This window comes from Hippopotamus amphibius, chromosome 7, assembly GCF_030028045.1.
Source record: "Hippopotamus amphibius kiboko isolate mHipAmp2 chromosome 7, mHipAmp2.hap2, whole genome shotgun sequence".
Classification (NCBI taxonomy): domain Eukaryota; kingdom Metazoa; phylum Chordata; class Mammalia; order Artiodactyla; family Hippopotamidae; genus Hippopotamus; species Hippopotamus amphibius.
Window position 1 is genome coordinate 10,648,706 of NC_080192.1, and position 20,786 is coordinate 10,669,491.

Consider the following 20,786-nt stretch of genomic DNA (forward strand, 5'->3'; position numbering starts at 1 on the left):
AGACGAGGGCCAGAGACCAGGGATCCACCTGGCTCTGTGGCTGAGCTGCCAGATCACCTTACATCCCTCTGAGCCTTACGTGCTCAGCTGTGAACTGGAAATAACTCTAGCACGGTTGTGAAGACCAAAGGAACGGAGCTAACTACTGTGGGAGGCCCAGAGGCTGGGAGGCTTCCTGGAAGAGGGAACCTTTGAGCCAAGCCTTAAAGTCCAAAAAGAATTAAGCCCGGTGGAGGAAACGTGGGTGAGATGGCGGGGGCTGGGGGAAGAGCATCAGGACAGGAACCAGCGTGAGCAAAACCTGGGAGGCTGGACGCCAGGAGATACAGGGTGTTGAGTCAGCTTAGCCGATGGGCTCTGGGGAGTGGGGAGGCCGGAGGGCCCCCCTCCCTCCCATCCCGGCGGGGGGAGGGTGTTGTTGCCCCCACCCCCGCTGCAGCAGCTGGCAGGGCCGGCCGGGGCTGTGCCTTCAGCTGGTGACTCTTTTTCAGCCACCTCTGGGCTCCCCTGGGCCGGCCCCGCCCCTGGGCTGCGCTGGAGGCAGGGGCGGGGCCAGGCGCCCCAGAGCCGGCGGTGGCGGCGGCGGGAGGCCCGGGGAGCAGGTGGAGGGTTGGCGGCGGCGGCGGCGGGGCTGCCATGGCTCGGCCTCCCGGTGCAGGGCACCGACTCCCACCTCTCCCCTCCTGGCCTGTCCCCCATGCCTGCCAGACCTTCGCCTTTGCCGGGGCTCCCGCCTGAGCAGCCTCCCCTCCCCATCTGGTTGGGATTTGGGGGCTGAGCCGTCTGGGGTCCCGGGGCCAATGCAGTGCCGGCTCCTCCGGGGCCTGGTCGGAGTCCTCCTCACCCTTCTGTGCATGGGGCTCCTCTCCCTACGGTACCACTCAAGCCTGTCCCCGCAGGGCGTGCCGGAGACCCCCAGGCTGAGCCCGCCAAGCCCTCGGCCCCCCGAGCTGCAGCTGCACGACGTCTTCATCGCAGTCAAGACAACCCGAGCCTTCCACCGCTCCCGCCTGGAGCTGCTGCTCGACACGTGGGTCTCCAGGACCAGGGAACAGGTGACAGGCGGGCGACTGCGGGCCCCGGGAGTGGCTCCTGGGCTGAGGGACTCACAGAGGCCTTTCTACCGAGCTGGGGTCCCTGGTGGCCTCGAGGGAGAAGTGGCTCACCCACCTGCCCCGTCCTGGGCTATCTTCCCACTCCTCCCTCCTCAAAGGATCAGGGGCTCCGTGGCCCTGACTGTGTCCCTCGCTGGCTCCGGAGCCAAGAGCTCCTCAGGCCCACTGCTTCGTTTCTTTTGGGGCCAGGCTGGGCCCCTACCCCGGGCTCCTGGGTCCCTTCTGGGGTAGGCGGGTCCCTCTTCCCTGGTTGTTCTGGCAATGGGCTTCGTTCCTGCCTAGCCTGGCATCAGGGGCAATGGTGGATGTTGGCGCCTTGGGCAGAGGCCTCCGAGAGCTCCTGACGCTAACATGCGCCCGGGCCAGGCTGCCCCCTCCCAGGCCCTGGGTGCTGTCCTTCTGCCCTGGCTGTGAGGATGGAGCACAGGGGCGGAGCGGCTGAGGAGGGGATGGTCTAGGTGGGGCCTGCGTGGGGAGAGGGGCAGGGAGGGCGTCCTTTCAGAGTTCCTGATAGTCCCTGCCCCCACGCCTCTGCTGCCCAGGGTGTGCCCAGGGCAGCGGCACCTCACCTCCTGTGCTCCGTTTCCTGTGGGGCAGTTTCCAAGGGAGGGAGGGTGTGTGCTGGGATGGTGGCGGCTGAGGCAGGGGTGGGCAAGAGGCCGGGGTAGAGGCCTGCCTGGTATACGGCATTGCGTGTGTGTGTGTGTGTGTGTGTGTACACATGTGTATGCTCACATGCATGGAGCCGGTGTCAGTGTTAAACGTGCCATGACAAGAGGCATGTGGGTGACAGGGTTGTGTGGCTTCTGTCTTTCTGGGGAGGCAGCTCTGATATGCTGAGTCCCTTCTGGGTGAGTCCCCACACCCGGTGCCCTCCTCACGCAAAGTCAGTGATCTGGGGGGGTTGGGAGCCATCTCCGGGGGAGGCGGAGGCGCCCGCGCGCGTGCGCGTGCGCGCACACACACGCACTGTCCCCACTTTGGCAGCGGGCTCAGTGGGAGGAAGTGACGAGCCTTTGGAGGGGGTTGGGGGCTCCTGGAGACCAAGGAGGGGGGAGGTGGTGCCTGGAAGAGGCCAGGGCCCCCTGGAGAGGGGGCACCCTGGCCCCGATATCCTAGCACCCTGGGTTCACCCTTTCCTTGGCAGACCCCCCAGCACCCCAGGCCCTTCCCTGGGGCTCTGCACCGCGTCTCCTCTTGGGGAGATTCTGGTTCCGCTTGCGGAAGCTGCTGAGCCCGGCCCTCCCCGCAGACCTTCCTGTTTATGGTGCTGTCTGTGTGTACCCGGGAGCCTGGCCTCACGTGGTCGGAGGCCCTTTCCTGTCTTGTCTTGATCACTGTGATGGTGCCCTTGCTCCGGATGAGGAAACTGAGGCCGGAGAGGAGGAAGTGGTTGCCAGCATCTCCCTGGAGGCCCGGGGGTGCAGATCCCAGCAGGACCAGCCCCCACCTCCCAGCTGGGGCCCCTCCTTCTCTGCTGAGACCTGGGATCCCAGAGCTGCCTGATCACTTGGGCCTCTGGCTTGGGTGTCTGGGCCCGGCAGGACCAGGCCGGCAGGGGAGAGGCAAGCAGCCACCCCCTCTGTGCCCTGAGCTCAATCCCAGACGCTAACCAGGCAGCCAGAGGGAGTACCTGCCCGCTGCTTAGCATCTAAGAGACAGCATATCGGCATAGACAGCATCTAAGAGACATGCATCACTCTACTGAACCCTGACCATAACCCAAGTAGTAGGTACTGATGTTCCCATTTTACACGTGAGGAGGCTGAGCAAGGTTAAGCAGAGGTAGGAGGTAAATTCACTCTGTTGGACACTCCCAATCCCCCAACCCGCACCCCCAGCACAAGGGGCAGAGTCTAGAAACCTTGTCTTTTAAGGCAGAGTTGAAAAAAGGAAAGCTATTCAGAGGAAGTGGACATGAGACAGGGAGACCCACTCTCGCCGCTGCATCTGGGTCCCCTTCGTTTCCACCCTTTGGCTTCTCTCTCCTGTGACCCTGGCCAAGGCCCTCCCTCTTTCAGCCCTCAGTTTCCCCAGCTGCACAGGGCAGGAAGGTCTCGGAGCCTCTCTCAGCTCTGCCATCAGGAGCGGGCCTGAGCTGGTGAACTCCAGGGCTGGACACCCGCCCCAGCTGGTTAAGGGCAGCCGGGTGGCAGGTGGGCCTTTGTGGCAGTGGGCTGGGGCTGGTGTGCGGCCTTTGTCCCAAGCAAAGGGGGTGGGCTCCGGGGAGGCATGGTTTGTGATCCTGGGGGAGCCTTTCTCTTGCCCACAGTCCTGGAGGGCAGGGCCGGGGGGTGGGGGGGAGCAGCGACAGCCCCACCTCGCCCCACCTCGCCCCTCCGCTGCCGCAGATGGCCCCCCGGCCACCCCTCCCCTGACCCCAGCAGGCTGTCTGTCCCTTTGTTTTCCTGTGAGGTTTTAACCATTGTCGGAGTTCCTCCTTAAACATATCAAATGCAACCCTCAGCTCAGAGTGCAACCCTCAGCTCAGAGGAAACGCTGGCCACCTCCCCGTGCCAACCTCAGGATTCCAGGGAACCGAAACACCAGCCTCAGGCACCCTGCTCAGCCCCCAGGCCCTGCTGCGGGGGCCCCTCCATCTCCCCTGCCCCCACTGATCCAGTCACAGGCGTTCCCTGGCCCATGCGGCTTGTGCTCCAGATTGGAGAGAGTTCCACTATCTGGTGACTGGTGGCCAACGTTTGCCAGGGAGCAGGGCAAGAAAGGTCTGACTTATTTTGCAGGCTCCCCCGGGGGCTGTGTTGAAAACAGACTTGGGGTGGGCAGGACAGAGCAGCGAGAGCAGGGAAAAGGTGACTGCAGCCAAGCGGGCAGGAGGTGACGAGGGTGGGCTGGACGAGTGCTGGCTGTGGAGGCTGGGGGGAGAGGGTGCGCCCCGGGCATGTTGAAAGCTGGGTGGACAGAATTTGCTGACAGACCGGATGTGGGTGTGAGAGGACAAGAGGAGGCACCGTGACCCCAAGGTGTTGGGTCCCACAAGATGGGGAAGAGCAGGAGGAGCCCAGGTCTGGGGGTGCTTGGGTGCTCGGTGTTCTCACGCTGAGTCTGAGGTGCCCTCTAGGTCCCTGGGGAGGGAGAAGTCTGGCTGCGGTGGGAGTTGAGGACGGAGGGAGGTCCAGGCCTGTGGGTTCAAACCCTAGCTCACCTCTTGCTAACCGCACAGCCTTGCTCCGTCACTTAGCCTCCGTTTTGCGATCTGTGAAGGGGATCGATCACAACACCTGTCTGGAGGTTTAGAGAGGTCATGGGCGACCAGGCGTGTGAACGCTGTTGGTGGGGCGCCTCTCCAGTCTGGGAAATGCGTAAGGGCCCTGGCACTTGCATAGGGAGTTTGCGTGGCTGTGAAAGTTGTGACTGTCTCCCTACACGGTTCAGTGTCCCAGCCTGCTGGGCTGTCTGCTGAACAAGTGTGTAGGGTTGTGTAGGTGTGGTTGTGGAGGGGCCTAGTGGGACTGTGATATATATATGTGTGTGTTTGAAGCAGGTATGATTCTGCCAAGGGTGTGTGTGTGACTCTGGTAGAGACCCTGTGGGTACTGGTCTGTAAGGGGGCTACGTGTGACTGATGGGCTGGTGTACGCTGCAAAGTCGTGTGTCTACAAAAGCTGGGTTGTGTGTGTTGTATGGGGGTGGAATTGGGTAGCTGAAAAAGTCGTGTTGTCCTCAGGGAATGTGTGACTGTGAGAGGGGTGTATGTCCATCACTGAAGGAGGACAGAGGTCTGCTACGCGTGTCTCTGCCTGGACTTGGCTGTGGTGGGCTGTGGGCTGTGGGCTGGCATGGGACTCTCCCTGGCCAACCCCAGCCCTGACTCCTTTCTCCTTCCTAGACGTTCATCTTCACCGACAGCCCAGATGAAGGCCTCCAGGAGAGACTGGGTAACTCCGGGAGGGGTGGGGGCTCCTTGGCTGTTGCCAGGGAAAGCTGGGTTGGCTGTCCCCTGGCCTGAGGGTCCCCAGGAAACAGGGGACACATGGAGATTCCCCCTTTTGCCCAGGAGGGGAGCAGGCTTCTTCCCTGGAATCGGGTATGGGTGTGGGGTGGGGCTGTGTTGGACAAGACTCTGGACACCTGGGTCCCAGCCCGGCCTACTGTCCATCAGCTCCAGGGTCCTGGGCAGGTCGGCCCTCCCTGACCTCAGTTTCCCTATGTGTAAAATGGACTGCTCCAGGCTCTCTGAGGCCCTGCCTTGCTCTGCATTCTCACACTGTGTAGGGCTGTGGGGAGGAGCTGGGCAGGGGCCCCTGACCTGTCCTCCCTTCTCCAGGGTCCCACCTCGTGGTCACCAACTGCTCTGCAGAGCACAGCCACCCCGCCCTGTCCTGCAAGATGGCTGCTGAATTTGATGCCTTCTTGGCCAGTGGGCTGAGGTGAGTTGACCTTGGTCTTTGGGGGCAGGCGTGACCTTTGCCTCAGGCCAGTTCCTGAATGAGGTGTCTCGTCAAAAAAGTAAAGTTGTCCAGGTCCTGTGAATTTAATCACATGTAGGGCCTGCTGGGGTCTGTCTCTGCGCAGACCGTCTGGGTTCGAGTCCTGTTATTCACTGGCTGTGTGACCTTGGGCAACTGTCTTAACCTTCCTGAGTCTTGGTTCCCACCTGCAAAGTGGGCACAGCTTCCTCATGAGCTTACACCAGATGCTGCCTGGCACAGAACAGGCGCCTTAAACGTTAGCCTTCCCCACCTCCTAACTGTCTGTTGACTGATTGCGAGGGCGCAGGGGGAGTCTGGCTCCCCTTGGGAACCCCCTCCAAATTCACTGTCCCCCATCCCATCCCCACAGGTGGTTCTGCCATGTGGATGACGACAACTACCTAAACCCGAAGGCGCTGCTGAAGCTGCTAAAAACCTTCCCACGGACCCGCGACGTTTACCTAGGCCGGCCCAGCCTGAACCGGCCAATCCGCGCTTCTGAGCCGCAGCCGCACAACCGCACGGTGGGTCCCTCGCTGCCTCCTTCTTGCTTTGGCGGCTGGTCGCGGGGGCGGGGCCGCGCGGGGGCGGGGCCGCGGAGGGGTCTGGTGGGTTTTCTGGGTTTCAGCTTTGTCTGCATCACTGTGTGTGTGGGCTAGTGGCTTCGCCTCTGATCCTGTCTCCTCCTTTAGGAAATGGGGAGATTGAGATAATGCAAGTAAGGCACAGAGACTGGCACTTAGGAGGGCCTCGGCCACTGAGGAGCAGTGGCTCGTCGTGGTCACACAGTGAGCGTAGGGGTGAGGTGAGGCTTCCAGTTGTACAGGTTGTTAAAATGCTGAACGTGCTGGGCCAGGTGGAGAATTGCGGCCGCCGGGAGCCCCGAACCCCACCCCCCCCTCCCTAGACACCTCTCCTCTCTCCAGATTTCACTAACCAGCAACTGAGGAGTTGACACCTGGCAGCTTCACCCCAGCAGGAGCTTCGGCGCCAGATCTGAACGGACGGATTTAGGTTGCCAGATTTAGAAAACAAATAAACAAAAAACCCCGGGATACCTGTTACATTTGACTTTCAGAGCAAGAATGAAGAATTTTTTAGTATAAGTATGGTTATCCGCCTGTCCCCAGAACCCATCAGGCTTCTGATGTTGGGGTGGCCCAGGCCCCTAGGGCTCCCTTGGCCCCTGTGTATAGTCAAGCTGTGGGTCCCCCCTCTCTAGAGGCAGTTTCTGGAGCGGGAGCTGGGCCCGCTGTGGGGCTTCCTCCATCCCAGGGTCACCATCTGCTTCACTTGTGAAACCAAGAGCAGGAAACACAAAACCTTAATTATCTGCCGCTAATCGGCCTCTGAGCCCTAATTAAATCCTCCTGAGCCCGGGGTGGCGGGTGGTGTGTATGTGAGCAAGCTGATGCCAGGTGAGCTGAGGGGTCCCCCAGACACCCGCCACCACCTCACCCCTGGCCTAAGAGTTTGAGAGCTCTCCTCTGGAACCCGACTCTCAGAGCTCACACGCCAGCCGTGCTACTTCGTGGCTTTGTGACCTTAACTGAAGTCACCTCATCTCTCTGTGCCTCAGTTTCCTCAGCTGTAAAATCAGTGAAAACCGTCGCTAGCTCATAGGGCAGTTGTGAACAAAAAAAGAATTAAATGAGATCACCGATCGAAGGGCTTACAACGAGATGTGGCACATGGTAGACACTAGTGAGTGTTATTGATCAACACTTGACTCAGCTCAGCCTCACCTGTGAGCCAGGTGCTTCCTGTGCTGATTCAGAACCCTTCTGGGCACACCCAGTCCCCGAGCCCACAACGGGGAGGACCCGAACGCCCTCCTTGTCAGACACCCCACCAGCGGGATCCCAGGACTGTTCCAAAGTGTCCTGACCCGTTCAGACACTGGCGCCCCCCCCAGGGTGGGACAGCAAAGGTGGCAAGAGCTCTAGCTCGAGGTCAGTCCCAGCTTTGGGACCTCAGGCAAGTGACCTCAGTTCTGTGCACCTCAGTCATCTCATCCGCAGCACAGGGCTCTGCATGGTCAGTGCTGAGGGTTAGGCACTTGCATGGTCACTGCTGATGTCACTACAGTTTTCTCGGAGTGGAAACCCTGCCCTCCTTGATTCATTAAACAAGCATTTATCGGGCACCTCTGGTGCGTCAGGTCCTCAAGAACCCATACAGAATGTTGGTTGAGGCCTGACCTCTCTCTAAGAGGCCTGGTTGAGGCCTGACCTCTCTCTAAGAGGGCAGAGTTTCCAGAAGTAAGCTCGTAGAGCTCTTTAGGAAGAGGATACCTCTGGACCAGGAGAACCATCAGATTTCAGAAGTGGAGCCAATGTTGTACTCACAGGTGACAAATCTGAGGTCCAGAAAGGGGCAGGGACTCTCTCAAGCTTACAAAGCTGTGCAGTGGAGGAGGCAGGGGTCCCACTGTCAGACTTTCCAACTTCCTGTCCAGGGCTCTTCTCACTGCTCCATCATGGGAGATAACCCAGCCCCATGCAACACACATCAATGAAGCACCAACTGTGTACTTGGGAGAAAGTAACTTTAGGGCACTTGTTTGACTAAGAGATGGTACAGCTGAAAAGGTACAGTATTTCTCAAAAGCCTTAAAGAAATTCATGGGTGAATTCACAGGTCCTTACAGAGGAGGCAGAAGAGGTCTTGGGCTGTGGCAATGTTGGGCAAAGGCAGAACGGGGTTTATACCCCAAAGGGGTGGTATTGGTTGCTGAGATTGAAATGTCAAGGGGTTTGCTGGCCTCACGGGCTCACAGGCCTGCCTGCCCTTCTCTCTTTCCTCCATGAGGCCTCATTCTCTCCTTATGCAGAAAAGCTTTCTTGGTCTCAGGAGCTGGGATTGGCGAGGCCAGTGTACATCGTCCAGTGTAAATGGCATCAGGATTATATTTACTGATGACCCTGTAAAAGCCTCTCTCTCTCTCTTGCAGCATAGAGAGCTCAGGGGAGGACTCTGATTGGCTGGCCTAAGTCATGTGCCTGTTGCTGAGCCAATCACTGGGTCAGGGGTGTGGTCTTGTGACCCATCATTCCTGGGGCCCCTGCCCGCATCTGTGGCCTATGGGAGCAGGTGCTGTGTTTGGCAGTCCTTCCTGACCCACACGGGGACATTTCTCTGAGGATGGGGTAAGGTGCACTGGGTGGACAATTATGATACATGTCCTCTTTAACTGAAATCCAGCCAGATTGGGGTCTAATTGGTGTCCCCATCATTCTTAAATAGCTATGTGACTTTGGGCCTTGGTTTCCTTATCTATAAAATGGGCATGATCATGTCAGACTGTAGCAAGACTCTAGTGATTTGTGAAATAAAAAGCTTTTGAGCCATGCTGGTTAGGGGTAAGGGGTGACCTGGCTGATGCCCCCACCCCAGGCTCACCCTACGCTTTGGCCCCCCCCCCATCTCTCCCTGCCAGAGGCTGGTACAGTTCTGGTTTGCCACTGGGGGCGCTGGTTTCTGCATCAACCGCAAACTGGCTTTGAAGATGGCCCCGTGGGCCAGGTAAGCAAAGACCTACATGCAGGTGGGGGAGGTTGGGGAAGGGGTGTGAAGAGAGGGGGTGTTGGCTGTTGTGTGGGTAGGGCCTTTGCAGCAGGAAGGGCTTGAGAGCAAGCTCAGGAGAAACTACCTCTCATTCCTGCTGTGTCACAGAGTTGCATGGTAGTGGTGAGCAAGCCACCTGCCACCTTGCCCTTGGGGGTACACCCCCTAGTGTACTCTGCCACACAGGGGCAAGTTGTGTCATCTCTAGGAGCCTCAGTTTCTCCATCTGTAAAGTGGACCTGATAATACAATGGCCAATTGTTATAAGGGTTAAATGAAAAAGTGTCCGGCTGGCATCTGGTAGGAGCCTGGCAAACATTAGGTCCCATTTTCAGCCCTCTTCTGACTGGTCACTGTTACAAGGGAGGTGAAGGCCAAGTGGAGGGGCACAGAGAGGAGGGAGTAGGGCCTTCCGCTTGGGGACAGGAGGGAAAGCTTCCTGGAAGAGGTGGAATTCGAGCTGGGATGATCCTGGAGGGCTCAGGCTGAGGGGGATCGCGGGAGTAGTGGAAGCCCTCCGTACCTGGTGGGGGTACTGATACTCTAGAGAGGATGTGGCGAAGGTGGAGCCTCTCGAGGTCTGCTGGGCAGCTCTTATTGTTATTAACAGCCTCATCAGTGTCACTACCTTGAATTGAGGGTTGACTCCGAGCCAGGCTTGTGCTTGGCTAAGAGTATCACAGCCTCCAGGGAGGAAGGGGTGTTGGCCTTATTTCTGCTTGGCTGAGGAAATTGAGGTGCTGAGAGGTTAAGCAAAGTAATTGGTTCAAGGTCACCCAGGTCCGAGGTCACTGGGTTTGGCTCTAAGGCCTGCGTACTTTGCCGTTACACCAGCCTGCCGTGCCCTGCCCTGGATGGGAGGCATCCTCTGGGGGCAATTTGTGCCCTGACTGGGGGCAGGAATGCTGTCCTAGGGTCACACGACCAGGGGTCATCCCTGCGCCTGGGGTGCCCCCAGCTAGGCTTATGCCCACCTCTATGGCACATTTGTGAGAGTTAGAAAAAGGAACCTGCTCCCTGGGTACAGCCTGGGGAGGTGAGAAATGGCTGGGTTTCTGTACCCACTCGACCCCTGGGTCAGGCATCCTGTGCAGCAGGGCAAGCTGCCTGGCCTGGCCTGGCCTGCTGGGGCGTTCATGGGGTATGCAGTCAGGTGATGCCCTTGCCCGGAACACTGCTCCTCCCCGCTCGGCACCTGGCTGACTCCAGCTCATCCTGTAAGACTCCGTTTAAAAACTGCTATGGCCGTGATTAAATAAGGAGCAAAACAAAAGACTGCCATCTCCTCTGGGAATCCGCCTTGCCCTCCCTGTGTCTCCAGGCCTCGTGCTTCTCTCTGACTTAGCACTGGTCCTCCTCTGAGGTGACCTGCTCATCTGTCTGTCTCCCTGCAGAAGGGGCGCTGCTGTTGAGGGCAGCAAGCATTTCTTTCTCATCTCTGTGTCCTCAGCCTCTGTGTCCTGGTGGCTGGCAGCAGGTAGATGCTCAAACTCAAGAACGAATGAATGAGTGAAAGAATGAATGAGTGAAAAGAGAGAGAAGGAAAGGATACATTGATAAAGGGCTTCGTCTCACCATTCCTCCACTTAATCCCCACAACAGCCCTGGGAGGGCAGGGGCATTATCATACCCATTTTACAGAGGCTTGTGACTTGTGTGAGGTTACACAGTATGCAGGAGGCAGGTGCTAGAGCCGAGCTCTGCTCTCCAGCTGGCCCTGGTGGAGGGAGGGTCTTCTTGGAGGCGGGGGGCGGCGGGGGGGACCTCTGGGTGGGAGGGCCTTAGGCCAGTGGCTGCAACATGACTCTGTCCCTCAGTGGCCCCCGCTTCATGGACACGTCTGCCCTCATCCGGCTGCCTGACGACTGCACTGTGGGCTACATTGTCGAGTGCAAGCTGGGCGGCCACCTGCACTCGAGTCCCCTCTTCCACTCCCACCTGGAGACCCTACAGCTGCTGGGCGCTGCCCAGCTCCTGCAGCAGGTAAGCCACCCGTGGGGCAGGTGTGTGGGTGGGCTCTCCCCTATTGATGGGGAAACTGAGGCCCAGGGTGACAGAGGACCCCCTTAAGGGCACACAGTGACTCAGCCCTCTCCACCTCTAACCTTCAAAGGGTCGGCATTTGTGATGCTAAAATTCTTTGATCTGGTGCCCAAATGCCAGCTGGAGGGACCTGCACAGATGAGATGAAGCTCGTCCTGAGGTTCAGATCACCCAGCTCCCCACGTGCTGCCTCCTTCCCGCTCTCCTCTCTTTAACCTCCCGTCCTCCCCACATCCTCCAAAGGGGCCAGTCCTGCCCTTTTCAACTGCCTGTCGACAGCCCTCTCCTTCACCAAAGCTTACCCGGCCACTGCTTCTCCTTGTCACCCAGGTGTCCCTGGGAAGGACCAGGTCTTCAGTAGGGACACCCAAGTGTAATGTCAGGCTTGGGGAAGGGTGGGGGCCCTTTCCATCACCTGGCACGTAATGACTCTGCTGAGGGCCAGCTGGCATTGCTTTGCAGACACCACCCTCCAACTCACAGGTTTCCAGCCCTGTAGAGGGTCCTGGCTGGGAAGACCCCTGGGATCTTCTGCCCCGCAGTGTGAGTCAGAGCCCTTGTGGCTGCAAGTGACAGAGAGGCAACAGACTAATTAAACAGAAAAGGACATTTATGGGCCCGCATACCTAACAGGCTGGAGGCTTGGCCTGACTTGCTGGGTCTGGCAGGGTCTAGGTGCTCAGACTCTGTCCGACTCTCATGTGCCCTCCCCGACGCCGTCCTCATTCTCAGGCAGCCTCGCCCCTCATGCGGGTGAGATGGCAACTCCAGGTTTCCACCCCACCCGTGGGAAGAGAGCTCCTCCTTCCGCCAGATCCCAGGGCTGGCGCTCATTGGTCACAAGGCCCGCTTGGGTCACATGACCAGACTCCTAACAGCGCCTAGAGTTAGTGTTGATTGGCCAGGCCTAGAACTGGGGTGCAGGTTGGTCCCATTAGGACCACAACCAGGAAAGAGGGGCAGGTTTTGGGCAGCAGAACCAGGGCACCCTAAAGGTTGGGCTTTTCAGATCCCCTGCTGTGCCAGGTGCCACACGGGGGGCCTTAACTTCTTTAACTCTTAGCTTCCTCCCAACCTTCACATGGGGGTGGGTCCTAACGTTATTCCCATTCTATAGATGGAGAAACTGAGGCCCAGAGAGTGGAACTAACTGTGGCTAGTATAGGACAGAGAGGGATTTGAACCCTGGTGGGTGGCCCCAAAGCCCACAGTCTTTAACCCCTGTGCTTGACTACCGCTTGACGGGGGTCGTCATCCCACATCCTCATTGCTCATGGAGTGACCTGAGGCCCCGGGGGGAGAGGGACTGCCCAGGCCCTAGAGTGGGTCTCAGGAAACCTCCGTTCAGGCACACGACTTCCTGGAAAGGTGCCTTCCCCTCTTGAGCCTCAGTCTCCCAATCTGTGGCTGAGGGACTCTTTCCAGCCCCCCTTGTAAACTGGACTGTTGGGGGGCACACACAGGATTATGGGCACACGGGAGTGGGGTGGGCCCCTCAGCGAAACCAGTTACTGATGGTGGAATTTCAGGTGCAGAGGCAGGCTCTCTGTGCCCCTCAAAATGCCTTATGTGCCTTCTCTGTTTCTGCTCAAATGCTGCCCCCTTGTGAGGTCCCCAGTGGGACACCCCCCACCCTTCACTCTCTTCTCTGCTTCTCTCTGCGCAGGTCACCCTCAGCTATGGCGTCTTTGAGGGGAAACTCAATGTCATTAAGCTCCATGGCCCCTTCTCCCATGAGGAGGACCCCTCTAGGTGAGTCTCGGGGCTGAAACTGTAGGATAGGAGTGGGACCTGAATCCAGGCATCCAAAGATGGGGGAGCCGGGAGGGAGGGAAGTGAGAGAGGCCGGTAGCTGACAGTGCAGAGTTGGAAGTGGAGGGAGTGGATTTCAGTCCCCGCTCTGCCACTGGCTTGCTGTGTGACCTTGGGCCGGTGCCTTGCCCTCTCTGAACCTTAGTCACCCCATTTGTAACACAAGGAGCCTGGGTGTTGTGGATCTAAAGGGCTCTGCCAGGCCTGATCCTCTGGGATTCTTCAGGAGCCTCTGGAAGACTGAACTGTCTTCACTGAGCAAAGGAGATGTTCTAATGGAGGAACCTCAGGCCCTCATGGGGAAATGAAAAAAAAATCTTTCTTAGGCCCTTTGTTTCTTTGATGATACTTTTCAATGGATAGAGGGTTGGAATGGGGGCTAAAATGCCACCTACGCACCTTCCAGTTCTGTCCCCAGACACACCCCAGGGGGATTAGGGCTGCTCAGCTCAGTCCCCTCCATCCCATCCCAGCCCTGATTGCTGTAGAGCAGCTCAGAGCACAGCCTGTGACATACTGAGGCAGGGGAGCAAGACCTACTCAGGGAAGTAAAAGAAGCCAGTGTGACTGGAACGTGGGAGAAGAGAGGAGAGTGGCATCTGATGCAGTTGGGGAGGTGGCAGGGAACACCCCCTACCCCATGCCCCTGCAGGCCTTCTAGGCTCTGTCTGCACTTTGGGTTTATTTGAAGTGCGTAACCCTTGGGGAGCCAGCACTCCTGCCTCTGAAATTCTGCAGAGCTGTCTGTCTGGGGGCAGAGGACTCTCCACTGTCCCAAGGCTGCCAGGATCAGGGCTGTGTTGAACAAGTTGGATGTTAACAAAGAAACATAGTTTGGCCCAATATAGGGTGAAAAATTCAAATTTCCAAGAGGAAAGGAGTTGCCTTCTAATGGAATGAGCTCCCCATCAGTGGAGTTGTGCAAGCTATGGCTCTACTGCCGAGAGCTTTAAGAATTGGTGTTAAATTCTCTCAAAGCCTGAAGATTGTAGAATCCAGAGGTTCCTACCTAATGGGGCTGGAGCCTACTGGGGACTCGGATATATGCAGTCAGGTGGTGTGGGCTCAGCTGAGGTCTCTTCATGGTTTCTCTGGCCTTTGATGTCCTTATAAACCAGTGGTTCCCTCCCAAGTGGTCATTTTGCAACTCCTCCCCCATCCCCCCGCCAAGGGACAATTGGCAAGGTGTGGGGACATTTTTGATTGTTGAGACTCAGGGGATGCTGCTGGCATCTAGCAGGTAGAGTCCAGGGATGCTGCTGAAGATCCTGCAATGCAAAGGACAGCTTAATTCTGTGTCCATCACAGAATTACCTGGCCTCCGATGTTTATTGTGCTGAGGTGGAAAAACCCCGCTCCAAACCATCCCTGTGTTGTGCCCCTCCCAGGAGTCCGTGGGGGTGACTGTCTTGTCCATTTCTGGTCTCTCCACAGGTTTCGCTCCCTCCATTGCCTCCTCTACCCAGATACTCCCTGGTGCCCACAGCTGGTGGCCCGATGAAGCCTGAACCACTGAGCGAAGGTTGGGCTGAGACCTCCGGTTGTCCTTAGCCTCCCAGGCAGCCTTGAGGGCCCGTGGCAGGTCCCGTGTGGGGGGGCAGTCCCTGGCAGGGCCTCTGAGTGGTGGGCAAGCCCGTGATTGGATGGTGGCTGGCATCCCAAGCCCCTGGGAGGTGGGTTGGACAGCCCAGGACCAGGTGCACCACGTGAGGGCCAGAGAGGCCTCAGGGGCTGGGCTTCCATGGGCTTTGACTGAATTAAGCAAGGGCAGCTGAGGAGTCCTAACCCTCCAGAGCGTTACCTGGGTCCCTGGGTGTCATCAGAGCCCCCAGCCCTGGTCTCTCAGTCCCTCTCCCGGGGTCAAGCACTGCGGTGCCCACTCCTGACTTCCTTGGCTGTATCCCCAACCATGGTGGGGGCCCAGGTGGAAGAGGGGCAGAATCGAGGGTCTGCGGCAGGTACTGTTGCTGCTGACCAGCCTCCAGCCCCTGCTCTCCACCCGATTTCGTGTGGAGCATCTGCATGACCAGACCCAGGTGATGGATCAGAATGGGTCCCAGTCAATCATGGTGATCCTTTTGCTCACTTTCCCAGCTTCCCTTGCTGTTAGGAGCTACTATATGACCCAGCTCTGGCCAGAGCCAGAGCTCTGTCTGTTAGTATGAATTAAGCAAAGCCCATAGGGAGGCTTCTGGGGAAGCTTTTGCAGCCCCAGACCATCTTCCTGCTGTGAGGGTGGGTGTGATGTCTGGATCTAGGGCAGCCACCTTGCTGCCATGAAGGAAAGGCCAAGACAATCATCGGCAGCTGTCCCTTCTAACACCCGGTTCTGTAAGAAAATTAAACCTTTATTTGTTTAAGCCTCTCTTGGTTCAGTTTTCTGTTACATGCAGCCAAGGTCATTCCTGACCGGGGCAGGGTCTTTGATCTGTCTGTTGCAGTGGTGTTGATTTGGGTCCCTGAGCTAGACAGCCCTGCCCTACCCTTGCTGGCTGTGTGACCTTGAGGAATCCACTTGGTTTCTCTAGCCTGTTTGCCCATTTTATAGATGAGAAAAAGAATACCTGCCTCGTGGGTTGATATGTGGGTACAGTGATGCAGGGTTTGTAAAGGGCACAGCACAGCGCCTGACACGGAGAAAGGAACGGCTCAATGAACAGTGATGGTTAGTAGCGTGTGCAGTGTGATGGCGTGCCAGAGCCTAGGAAGGTGTGCGTGGGTGTGTGTATGCCGTGCACCCTTCTACGCCTGTCTGCCTAAGGACGTGTGTGGGGTGTATGGATGTATTTGTGACTCTGTCACGCCTCTGTGTGTGTGATGCACGTGCGTGTGAATACATGTGCCATAAGGTGCTGGTTTGCTGGGGATGGTTCTTCCTTTTATCTGCCTTCAGGGCCTGGGTTGGGGTGGCCCAGAATCAAGGAAGGCAGAGTGGAGCTGAGGGATTCAGCCTCTGGTGTCAGATAAAGGGGCACTTAGACAGCCCAGGTAGGAGCTGCGTAAACGTGAGTGCCCTTAGAATTTCACATCCCAAAGAGATTGCATGACTGGATGAAAGTGGTCATGGTGAAGTTTCAGGCCTGGTGTGCCTTGGGGGAGGGTTAGGGAGGGGAGCATGTGCTCCCCACCCACGTCATGCTCAGAGATGCTGGGGAGTTGGGGTCACAGTGGGGCTCAGGGCTGGGGGAAGGAGGGAGGAGAGATCCCGAGGGACGGAGGAGGGGCTCTGACCCAGGCAGCCGGGGCCGGGGGCTCCTTTGGAGCACGTCCTCCAGCCCTCGAAGGACCTTGTCCCTGTCGCAGCTCTGTCTGGGCCGGTGGAACCGCCGAGCACTGGGGCCTTAGCACCTTCTTTTCCAAGGAGGAGTCTGAGTCCAAGAGGGGCCGCCTGTGCTTGTTAGGTGCAGGGCTTCCTTTCTTTCTGGGTTGACCTAACGCTGGGTTTGTGGGATGAGAGCCGAGTGGGGCGGCCCCTGGGCTCACAGCCTGGGGAGGTGGGGGGATGGGATGGCGCGCTCCACAGCCGTTGTCCTCTCCACCCTGTACACTTTTAGAAGCGGCAGCAGATTTGCGGGTTGTTCCCAGATCCTGAGGGTCGGGTGGAGGGAATAGGACTCGGGCCATCTGCTGCCTCTATTGTCCCAGAATAGCTATGGGAGGGCAGGGAGCAGAGTCAGCAAGGATCAGAATTGGGATGGAGGAAGGAGGGAGCCTGGGTTTAACCCCTCGTGGGTCTGTGTGGGGCGGTGTGAAGCTGCCTGTAGGCTGTGCTAAGGTGACCCCTGTGGGCCCCACAGGCAGGGACTGGGAGTGTGGGGGGCAGGCAGGGTTGGACCACCTTGTCTTGGCCTTGTCGTGCCCCTTGGGCAAGTATTATTCCCATTTTACAGGTTAGGAAACTGAGGCACAGAGAGGGAGACGACCCTTGGTCGAGGTCACAGGGCTTTTATTTTTTTATTTTTTTATTTTTTTATTATTTTATTTTATTTTTTTGGGGGTACACCAGGTTCAATCAACTGTTTTTGTACACATATCCCCATATTCCTTCCCTTCCTTGACGCCCCCCCCTCGAGTCCCCCCCACCCTCCCTGCCCCAGTCCTCTAAGGCATCTTCCATCCTCGAGTTGGACTCCCTTTGTTATACAACAACTTCCCACAGGGCTTTTAGATGCCAGGGCCAAAGTTTCAGACTCCACAGTGGTCATCACAACGTGGGATGACCTTGGAGGGTCGGAGGGCCTCCTCAGGCCTGGGCTCTACCCTCCTTTCCCCCTCTGCCTCTATGCCCTTGGGCAGGTGACCTCACCATTCACTGGCCTCCTGTGAAACAGGCACAGTGACCTCGATGTAGCCTGCGGGTGTGGTTTTGAGATGCTGCACAGAAAGCTCCGGGGGCAGGTAGTTACTCAATAACCACTATCTCCCCACCCTCCCCGAGCTCAGTGTTCTTGGCTGTAAAAGGGGGAGGACGTTTTACCATAGCAGCCTCCTCGCTGGCCTCCCCTCAGGCCCCCTCAGCCTTGCTCACTGCTGCTGGACACACTCGCCTCCTCCTTACTCTCAGTGGGTGTGCAGCTTCTGTGTCTGCCCTAGCTCTTCCCTCTCCCTGGAATGCTCTCCCATCTCTGCATGGCTGGAATGCTCTTGTCAAGCCCCAGTGTCCTCTCCTGGGGAGGCACTCCTTGATCACCCACCACAAAGTGGCTACCTGGCTGCTGTCACCTCTCTCGGGTAGCTCTCTGCATGGCTCTAAATCTCGCAGACGTGCCTCTTGTTGGTGCACCTGCTTGCTCATGTATTTGTTGTTCGCCCCAATCTGACTGTTGGCTCCATGACCCTAGAGATCGTGTTGGTTTTGCTCACTGCAGCTCACAGCCTGGTGATGCTCAGCAAACATAGTAGATGCTCAACTCATTTGTGGAATGAGTTGAAAAATGACTGAATGGGGACTTCTCTGGTGGCTCAGTGGTTAAGAATCCGCCTGCCAATGCAGGAGACACAGGTTCAATTCCTGGTCTGGGAAGATCCCACATGCTGCGGATCACAACTACTGAGCCTGTGTGCCACAACTACTGAGCCTGTGTGCTGCAACTGCTGAAACCCACGTGCCTAGGGCCTGTGCTCTGCAACAAGAGAAGCCACTGCACTGAGAAGCCCGCACACCACAACGGAGAGTAGGCCCCACCTTGCCACAACTAGAGAAAACCTGCATGCGGCAATGAACACCCAAAGCAGAAAAAAACAAGGAATCAGTAAATGGGTTTCTCAGAGCTCTTCCAGCTCTGTCAGTTTTATGATTCTATGAAAGGTGCTAAAACCCCTTGGGGACAAAGTGATAGGGAAGCTTTATAATGGAAGGATCAGGCTTGTAACATTGATCATTTTTAGTATCGCTCACAAAGGGAAAATCTGACCTTAAGTGCTCCTGATATGGTGCACTAGGAAGGACACAGATTCATCCAGGATGTCTGCTTGCCAAAATAATTTGACCCTACACAAAGTAAACCTCTGGATCTAAATATCAGTTTCCAGGAAATGGGGGTGGGGTGGGGGTGGGCAGTGAAACATGTAAAATGACACCATGAGGGCTCAACCCACCAAATCAACAATGAGGACAATTCTACAGGACAAAGGACCTGGTTTCTTCAACAAGTAAAATGACATAAAAAAGGGAAAGAGGAAGGAATGTTAGAGATTAAAAGAGATTTAAGAGTCATAGCAACAAAACGCAGTGCATGGACTTTGTTTAGATCCTGGTTCATATACATGGACCCTAAAAAGACATATGTGATAAAAATGAGGAAATTTGAACGTGGACTTTGCATTAGATGATATTAAGAAATTGTTCATTTTATTAGGTGTGATGAGGTTAATTTTTCAGAAATGTTCTGACAGGTGAGAGATACATTCTGAAATACATAATGGGTGAAATGATATATTGTCTGCAATTTTCTTTAAAGAGATGCTTGGGGGGAAGGAATGAACTAAGGATGTTAAAATGGGGATGGTTGTTGAAGTGGGGCAGTGGGCACTTGGGGGTTCATTATTGCTCTTTCCTTTATTTTGGTGTGTGTTTGAAATTTTCCATAATAAAAAGTAAAATTAAATAAATAAGACGGCTTGCAGATATTCCATTTTGCTGGCTATGCCCCTCACTTCACTTTCTCCCTTTCTCTCTCCCCATCCCCTCCTCCATGGCCCACATTCAGGCCCAGAGAACATCTGTTCTCATCAGACACTGCTGTCCTGAGTCTACTTCCTGTTGTCCCCAAACACCCAGAGAAAGGAGAGGCAGACCTTGACTGGAAGCTGGCCCCTGCCTGATTTGCATTTTGCCTGTTTCCTGGTTTCCCGGAGGCCCATCCTGATTTCTTTTGGTTCTGAGCACTTGTCTCAGCTGCTTTGTAACCCAGCAGCACTTTCCTTGGGCACAGTCACTGGACTTACCACTCCCCCAGTCATCCATTTAATAAGAATTTACTGTTCACCTCCTCTGGCGGGGGCATGGGGAGATTCCTGTGTTAGAGGCTACACGGGGAGGCAAGTGCAAGCCCTTCCCTCAATGGGGAGCTCAAATCCCAGTTGGGACAGTATTGAAAACATGGTGTGTCAAGTAACCGATGATGAAAGGTGCCCATAGGGCAGTAGAAGGGAGGACTAAATTCTAGGGGCTCTGAGGGACAGCAGGAATCAGGAAGATCTGGGTCTTGAGCCATGAGGACGTCAGAAGGGACAGAATGATCACCTACTGCCTTGCAGATAGGTCTAGGGAGACTCTCAGAAGAGATAAAATGTTAGTTATGGTTATGATTACTGTTTTCACATGCCTGCTTATCTCACCTTGCAGGATAAAGGTGAAGTACGTACCTGGCCCTGTGTCCACATTAAACAGAGGGAGTTCTCTCCCTCCTTCTCTCCCTACCTCTCCTCCTGAATGACTTTGTAAACTCCCCCCAGAGCAGAGACCTTGCTGGATGCACCTCTGTGCCTTCTAGTATCTGGCGCAGTGCTGGGCACACAGCAGGCACGTTATGAAGACCAATGACTGTTTAGGTGGGTGAGTCAACCTCAGGCTAGTACCAAGCTGGCTGAGTTAGAATCACAGGTGCTTAGTAAAAACAGATTCCAAGGCCCCATCTTAGATCCTCAGAATCCAACTCTCCAAAGAAGGGGCCAGGGAATCTGCATTTTTACCTGGTTCCCCAAGAGGATCTAAGCGGCTGCTAGGTTAGAGAACAGGGTGGGATTTGAGGTGAGTTCAGCACCATGGACAGAACCCCACACTGGTGCCTCTACCCTCCTTCCTGGGACTAGCTGGGGTGAGGGGATTCTGTGTGTGTAAGTGATGGGAGTTAATGGTCTAACCCTGAAGAGGGCCATGAGACATCTGTGGCCTTGGCCTTCATGTGACACAGCCCTCCTCTGTGCTTCAGGAGTGAGTTTTAGGGTGAGCACTGGTCCTGCTGTGGGAGACAGCTCTGACTGCACAGGGAGAGGCAGCAAAATAAATATCCCCTCTATTTCTTTTATAAGTTGTAAGTGACCCTCACACTGTGCAAGCAGCCAAGCATGAAGCCTGAGCCAGTGTGAGCAAATTAATCCCCCAAACATGGTTTGAACACCTACTGTGTTCAAGGGCTATGTTGGTAACCAGGGGCCCCTCGGGATGAGTGAAACACAACTGCTGCCCCAAGGAACCCGCAGCTTGTCAAACATGGTTCACTGACTGTTAGGAAAGAGAGCAACCTTGAAGATAACCAGACCCGGAGTCAGCGAGTGTGCTTACTGGAGAGGCAGCCAGGGGAGTGGCAGAAGA

The 20,786-nt window shown here is 56.5% G+C and overlaps 1 protein-coding gene across 2 annotated transcripts; it reads left to right on the plus strand.

The window, feature by feature from the left end:
* Window positions 1-587: 587 nt before the first annotated feature.
* MFNG (MFNG O-fucosylpeptide 3-beta-N-acetylglucosaminyltransferase) lies at window positions 588-15,330 on the plus strand. Of its 2 annotated transcripts, XM_057741623.1 has the most exons (9): window positions 588-1,055; window positions 4,966-5,014; window positions 5,404-5,506; window positions 5,919-6,072; window positions 8,988-9,073; window positions 10,510-10,592; window positions 10,933-11,098; window positions 12,825-12,910; window positions 14,405-15,330. In XM_057741623.1, exons 1-9 carry the CDS (start codon window positions 801-803, stop codon window positions 14,476-14,478), a joined length of 1,056 nt encoding a protein of 351 aa, XP_057597606.1. In that variant the 5' UTR covers window positions 588-800; the 3' UTR covers window positions 14,479-15,330. The 2 variants fall into 2 exon arrangements, with proteins under 2 accessions (XP_057597606.1, XP_057597607.1); XM_057741624.1 differs by lacking the exon at window positions 10,510-10,592.
* Window positions 15,331-20,786: the final 5,456 nt, after the last annotated feature.